Raw genomic sequence first — 7,762 nt, forward strand, 5'->3', positions numbered from 1 at the left:
CTTCGTCTCATGTAACAGACCACCCCCCCCAGCCTCTCCCCCATGTATCCTAGGCAGAATTTCTGGAACAGCCATGACTCCTTCCTACTGTCCATTTCTTACCCAGTTTCCACATGTAATTTGATATCACACTTACTTCCCCACTGACATTTCCTACAATGTAAATGATGAATGATCTTCTATTCTTGAAAACTGATCATTCTTTCTCTTGCTCAGACCTGTGTGAATAGCTCTTCAAAAAGGAGAATTCCAGGGCTCTTCCTCTTGGATGTTGTCCGTATCAAATTGTAATTTTTAAGACAAAACACCCAGGCTTCCTCATCGGTTGGGTGATGGCCATATTCCTCTTGATGTTGCTTCTCATGCCGCTAATCCACCGAGAGCAAGAATTCCCCACTGGCAGAGCGTGCGGTCCACCAACGACTTGCCTCTTTTCCCAGGCCAACAGAGAGGTGTTCAGTCCACCAGATTTCTTTAGGACCCTCTCATGAACAAATGGGCATCAAGACCCCTCCGTATTGTAATTCTGCGATGTACTGAAATCCTCCCATAATTTGACGTAATCTGACACACTACATGAACTCAATAGAATGGTGGCGTCTTAAACATTTCCCTCAACACACAGAGACAAGGCATTGTAGCTTCTGCAGGGTGAAGAAAGAGAGCATCCTTTTAGCCTTACGATAATTGCTCTCGTTCTTCCTAAAGAATCCAAATTACAGCACAAAGCAAGAACCCTATGGCATGGAGTGCTTAACAATCAAATACTCAACGCCAGTATAATGCTATCTGTCTGCTGTCCGTCCGTAGGATCACAGAAGCTTTTCTAGGTCCTAAGAAGCAGAAGCACTACTAGTAATCCATCACGGGACACAACAGTACGTGAACAAACGGTCAGTAACGAGTACGCTTCTGGGTAACACAAAACTGGCAAGAATACCATCATTTAACATGTTTTCATCACCCCATTCAATCACGGCCAAAAAACACAAAAAATCAAACAAACAAAATTTTCTCTCTTCCAATTCTTTTCGTGTTCAACACCTGCACCGAAGGTCCTCTGTCTTTATCTCCCCCGTGATAGAAAACAAAATCAGGTGTCAGATTTTGGACTATAAGTGGAAGATACTATCATCAAAGTTGTATTCTACCATTCATCTTATTTTGTATCGAATAGACGTGTTTTCCAAATACCACACTGGTAACCTGACACAATTTTTCCCCCCACTTAACAGTTACCTGTTCACAGATCTCACAGATTCTGCCATAGGTATAAAAGATGCTAATTTCCACCACAGTTCAATTGCTTAAGGTTTTTTTTTTTTTTTTCCAATTTGCCTTGAAATTCTAATATGTTGCTTCAGGCTTTATACCTACAGATTTCAAGTGTACCAATAGTCCTATCCTGCAGGAATTATGTAACCTTATATAATTAATATTTGTGAGATGTATTAAGATCCTGGCACAGAAAAGAGCATTGAAATCCAAAGCTATTCTATAACTTTCTTTTTTAATCAGTTGCCAGCTGGATTCTAGAAGGCTTCTAGTTCCAGCTCCCAGGCAAGAATATTGCTACCAAGTAAAATACGGATACCGTTTTTGTTTTTTTTTTTTTAAAGGAAAAGTCACAAGAGGCTAAGGTAATGTAGCTTCAGGAAGGCCACAGAAATTCCAGCTGTTCAGAAACACGTAACAGTGCACAGTTAATGGAAATGCAATCAGAGGGGCGCCTGGGTGGCTCAGTTGGGTAGGTGTCTGACTCTTGATTTGGGGTCAGGTCATGATCTCAGGGTCCCAGTTCCACACTCAGCAGGGAGTCTGCTTCAAGATTCTCTCCCTCTCCCTCTGCCCCTCCCCCCAACTCCAGCGTGCACGCATGCTCTCTAAAATAAAGAAATAAATCTTAAAAAAAAAAAAGGAAATGCAATCAGATTAAAAATGTTTCATTGGAGAGTTGCCTCTGAACCCTATTCCTTGGAGCTATTATCCTAGAGAGAGCTGCCCTGAAATCTCCCTGTCTTCCCATGAACAGACTGAAATGGAGCAGGGCAACTAAAGCTAGGTGAGGGGGATTCAAGGGAAAGTGAGTCCTATATCAAACCCATTGTATAGACGAATTGCAGATGAAAGGCCAAACGTCGGGTTTCTAGATAAAATATGGGATGCCCAGTTAAATTTGGATTCAAGAGAAATCACGAAAAATTACTTAGTTTAAGTGTGTCCCAACTATTGTGTGGGGCATGCATAGAATTCACTGTTTATTTGAAATTCAAATTGGACTGGGCAATCTGTATTTTTATTTGCTAAATCTGGCAACACTAGCCAAAGGAAAATTAAAACAGATTATTTTCAATTGACACCATACTGCCCTGTACCAACGGAAAACACTGATGAAAAGAATTATGTAATTGTCTATTTTGTTGTAATGATTTCTATTATTTAAAAGTGGCAAAGGTCTCAATGATTAGAAATGACATTAAAACAGGTATAAAACAGGTAAAAGAAACGGGCTATGCTGGTGTAAGGATAATGATGAACGTTTAAAGATCCACACATCAGAAAATCTGTTATGTGAATTCTGTCATTTAAATAATTTATGCTGTGACTAAAAGTAAAGTCATGCCGCACACAAATCAGTCTTATTTTATAGTCACCTTAACTGGACAATCACCCATTAGCCCTGCATTTCCGAGTAAAAAGCCAGCTTTGCCTAAGGCACACATTACTACTTGCCTACCTCTTTCTAGAATTGCTGCTGTCTTCTAAATGAAACATTAATTTTTCCAAACAACTGTTTCAGTCAGTATCTTATTAGCAAAGCAAATATTTGATTCCCAAACTAACACACCCAGTTTAAGTGACAGATACTTCCAGAAGGAAGCAAACCATTATAAACGCTATGGCAGAATTCCGTTCATTTGGGATGTGAAGACAGCCAATCCCTTTTGAAAACATTTCTAAAATGTCCCTCTCCATTGTTTCCAGTGGATGCTGTGGCCACTTCCCCACCTCCCTACTCCCACAGGGAAAATTATTGCTTAAGAAAGTCTGATCAAACAGTATACAAAACTTGGCCAATATTTTCTTTAGAAACACACACACACAATTAGACCTGGCCCAAACACTCAAGGTAAATTAGAGGTCTGGTCATTACTAACGCTTCTGGGTTTTTAAGAGAGCCATTCTGGATCCTTCAGGTACCATGAACTGCCTTTTCCTAAGTTCTTTCATCGGAATCATCTAAAATTTGTGGCTCTGGGAACCTGACTTAAAAGATTTAGCGGAGTTGGGCTTCTGAAACACACCAGGTTGCAAAAGACTTTGTGGAAGAAACAAAGTCCATGTGAGCCTTTGCTTCTATTCGTTACAGAGCATTCTTTCGGACGGTTGTGCTACATCGGAGCTGGCACATTATTAACCTTTTCAAATTAGGCATTTAGTAGGCTCAGCTGAATATTTTCTTCATTTGCACATTAAGGTTTGCCAGAACAGCTGGCTCTACGCTGGACTATTAGCTGAGATCTTTGGTTTACGTAGTCTAAGCGCAAACGTAGACGCTCTGCTTCTGAGAGGACGACCTAATGGGTACCAAACACTGGCAAACGTTATCAATAAGATCAATAGAAACAACGGGGGCTAGCACTTACTGAGTGCTTCCTACGTCCCAGGCGCTGTAAGTTCAGTCATTTAAAACTTTCAACAACCTTATGAGGTTTTATTTGCCCAATTTTGGGGATGAGAAAACTGAGAATGGTTAAGTTACTTGCCCGAAATTACACACTTAGTAAGGAGTAAAACTCAGCTTTCTACCTAGGCAATCTCGCTGCAGAATCCCCGGGCTTACCACTTTGCAACACTGCCCCAGTAAATGTATCAGATAACAACGAAGAGCTTCCACCTTCTCAGGTCGGGTTTCATGGGAAGGAGGTGTCACTTCTTGGACTGTGATACAGACTTCAGAAGAATGGGAGGTGACCAGGCTAAAGGAATGGGAGTAACCCTTCACCCCTCCCCCCCCCCAATAACCACAGGCAACCTTGCTTTTCTCATAAATGTGTGTGCATTTTTGGTTTATTTTTAATATGTTTAAGATATGATTCATGAAAAGGCTTTAATAGGCTTATGATAAGGTGTTGGCCTACATCATGATTCGTAGTGACAACAGAGCTCTAAATGTGTAGGGTGGGGTCTCCCTTCAATGATCAGGACATTCTAGATATTAGTCACCCAGAGAAGAGTGATCTGACAGGCCCACAACACAGACGGGATCTCTAGCTGGGTGGCAGACTGGAGTCTAGCTCTGTTGGGTTTGGTCACCAACGGCCAGTATATCGGCCTAGGTAATGGAGTGGGATGTGATGGTCTCTCTGTGGGAAGAGCAGGGACAGACAGGGCAGAATCCAAGGCAGGAAAGTAGGATCATGGGGTTTGTGCCTCCTTTTACCTATGCTTCTTTCCCTTTTGTCCTCCTTGACTGTTGGAAAAGGCCTTTTGAAAGTTCCAGTATGTCTCGGTGAGGGAGATTTTAAATCAATGCAAAACACCGGAGGGGGGTAATGATGGTGGTGGGAAAAAAGAAGAGAATCCGGAGGGAAGAGGGAGAGGGATGAAGAGGGAAGCTTCCTTCCCTCATCAGTTCTGAAGCCAAAACAAGGGTGCGGCCTTGTATTTTAATTTGGGGGCAGTATTCCTATACACCTCGAGCATAGAGATATTTGAGAATGGTCTGTAAAAGAGCCAACTATAGTTTATACCACGATCAACTTTGAAAGAACTGAAGACAGTCCAAGCTTTCCCTCTTCTTTCTTTTTAAAATACAAGTGAATAAATGTTGAGATTATTGTTGTTGACAATACCCACATATTTGCAAGTCCATTATACAGGCAGGAGAAAATGCTATGTATATATTGAGTGGATTTATTAACCTAAAATATAGTCCCCTGCCAAACCCCATTCCTGACTCAAGAAAGTATCACCTTAAGAGTTTTACTGGAGGGGTAAAAAAGAAGAAGGAAGAGAAGGTGGAAGAGGAGGAGTCAGGGGTGGGTGGAGGAGGAGGAGGAGGAGGAGGAGGAAGGGGAAGAGGAGAAGAACAGAAAAGCAGCAACTGCTGGGTGAAACTGACCAGAGCTTTACAAGGGAGCTGGGGGATGCCACAGAAACACCCACGCCACTTTCATTTCCGGAACCCTCACCCCCCCTCCTTTCCCAACACAGCAATTTCTTTTCCTAGAAAAATGATATTTTGGTTTCTTAAAACAACCTACTTTGGGATGCAAAGAGTCTCATGAGGTATTTATGCCAATTTTTATATTATTTTCCTTACCACTAATTGCAAGTAGCTCTAACAACACAGGGATCCCTAAAGAGGGAAGGTTGAAGCTTCATCACTCTGTTTGTAAGATGTACACAGAAACATAACTATGTCTTCTGGGGTCAGAAGAGCCCCAGAACTGGGAGGGTGTGATTGTCTTGGTTCTGACACCTCCACCCCCTACATGGATGAGGCTGCGCAGTGGCCCCCCAAGCCCCCTCACTCCGGCGATGGACAAGGGCAATATTCTCACCCCCAGAACAGCTGGACTACACTCTAAAATTGACCAAGAAAAAAAGAATGTTGAGTTCCTAAGAAAAAAAAATGCTACATACACTGCCCAGTAGGGTTAGTCCGGGTATTGCCAGCTGCCAGAGCTGTCGATAAAAATTAAAAAGACAAGCCACAAGATAAAATTAGCAAACAAACCTACGCACTGGCTCTACTGGCTCTCTCAAGTTTTTCTGAGCCTTGGGCTTCATGAAAAGATTTCCAGTGAGGAGGAAAGTAAAGGCACCTTTCATGTCGTTTCGTAAACATCTCTTGCGTGGAGGGTTCCTGGAACTGCCTCACATGGCAATCCCGTGGTTTGGGATGCGGCTGTTACACCTGCTGGGATCCTGGCGCTCGCAGCCCCGCGGAGGCTGCGTAGCCAAAGCCGCCAGAGTGTTCGGGAACGTCTGCGGACGCGACTGCAAACAGTGCGGATACCAAAACGAGAAGGGGGTTTTCCCCAGGCTTCCAGCAAGTAAAGGAAGAAAACAGAAACGAAACAAAACACGCTATAATCTTGAGTTGGGAAACTTTTCCTCGAAATTGCATTATCCTTTGCGAGCGGCCAGGAAACCCCTAGCTTCTTTTCAAGGAATTGTAACAACCTGTGTCCACGAGAACAGGAACCCAAGCAATTCAGGAGGATAAAAACCACGGACTAGAAGTATGAGTCAAATCAGCTTGTGCTGTGTGGCTTTGGAACAAGTGTCCGCGCACTCGGGCCGCTGGTTCCATTGGTGCCTTATCCATAGTCGATTGTCCCTTGTGGGGCTGCGTTTTCTGGAAAAACTGGGTACCCAACACCAGACTGAAAACGTTGTTCGAACGTCTCCCGGCCCCCACTAAGCCGAGCTCAGTCCCCCTGCTCCTCTCTCCGCAGCCCCTGCCAGAGGCCGCAGCGGTTGGTCCCGAGACCAGCGAGGCGCGCGGAGCGAAGCGGTCCAGAATTGGTGTCGGGGGCGGCGGGTGGTTTTAAGCCAACTAGACAGTTTCTGCCACTGCACTCATTTTGGGGGGAGGCTCCGGGCCACAGGGTAGAACTGCAAACCCAGGTGGTGATCGCGAGCTCGAGCCGGGTTAAGGCAGCTGCCGGCGGGGCTGTGAGTGCCGCATCATCCCCAGCGCGCAACCACGGAGGGACGCCGGAGACCCGAGACCAGACCAAGTCCCCGCCGCGCGCGCAGCCACTGCTTAGAGCCTTCCAGATGCGATTCCCCGCGCCTCTCCCGTCCCTCCCGGGGCCCAACCGCCTCAAGAAGTCTGCTTCCCGACTCTGGCAGGGTGTGCTCGGAGACGCCAGAAGCCTCGAGTCGCACGCAGTCAGTGTCGCCCACCCGGGGTTCGAACGCGTCGCGCAGCCACCTGTTCCACAAAGCCCAGAGTTTGTGTGGGCGCGGGCTGCGGCAGGAAGGACCCTGTCATCCCCTCCGTCCCGTAGGGCTCAGGATCTCGACAGGCTTACACCACCCCAAATCCAAGTGCGCACATACCTTCACGCAACTCCGGAGGCTCGTCCCACTCCGGCCACCCGCGCGTGGTGACTTACTTCCCCGTGTCCCCGCTTCAGCCCCAGCCCCAGCCCCAGCGCTGGCCACCGGGGCCCGTACGGCGCCCGGCCCCTCCGGGAGGACGGCGCCCCCAAATACCTGCCGTGAAGATGCAGAGAGCGAATAGAGTCTTGCAGACCATGGTACCCTGGTGTGCGGTGCCGAGCTCCGGGACTGACCGAGCGCTGGGAGCGCGTACGGCTCTTGCTCCGCCGGGCAGGCGGCCGTGGGAGGCGGGAGGCGAGGGCGGCTCTGCGCGCTCGGCCCGCGCGGCTCGGGCTGCTCCGGCGGCGGGCGGAGAAGCGAGGCAAACGCGGCGCGGCTCCGTCAGCTGCGTGTCCTCCGGCGCCCGGCGCGCTTCTGCTCCATCCCCGCCGCCCGAGCCCGGGCCGCCTCTGCCGCCGCGCCGGCCCCCGCCAAACCCCTCCCACCCGGGCCCCGCGGCGCTGACAAGGCCACCCCCGGCCTCCCCTCTCCCGGCGCTCGGGTCCCGGGAGCCTCGGCCCAGGGCGGCCTCTGCTGGACAGTCAGGGCGCGAGACCCGAGTTCTGACGGGGTTCGGCGAAGGTCCTGGCGTCTAGCCCCGGGCTGGGAACTGAGGGGGCGCAAAGAAGTGTGAGTGCATCTC

General features: G+C 47.8%; 1 protein-coding gene across 1 annotated transcript in view; it reads right to left on the bottom strand.

Annotated features, from left to right (window-relative positions):
* The window catches only part of PARM1 (prostate androgen-regulated mucin-like protein 1), a 103,642-nt gene extending 96,099 nt beyond the window's left edge, over positions 1–7,543 (bottom strand). Inside the window, exon 1 of the mRNA XM_045789630.2 lies at positions 7,234–7,543. Coding sequence (XP_045645586.2) covers positions 7,234–7,276 — 43 coding nt within the window. The 5' untranslated portion in view covers positions 7,277–7,543. The remainder of the gene's footprint in view (positions 1–7,233) is intronic.
* Between the last annotated feature and the right edge of the window lie 219 nt (positions 7,544–7,762).

Source organism: Ursus americanus, chromosome 8, assembly GCF_024610735.1.
Source record: "Ursus americanus isolate L20-20 chromosome 8, mUrsAme1.1.p, whole genome shotgun sequence".
NCBI lineage: Eukaryota > Metazoa > Chordata > Mammalia > Carnivora > Ursidae > Ursus > Ursus americanus.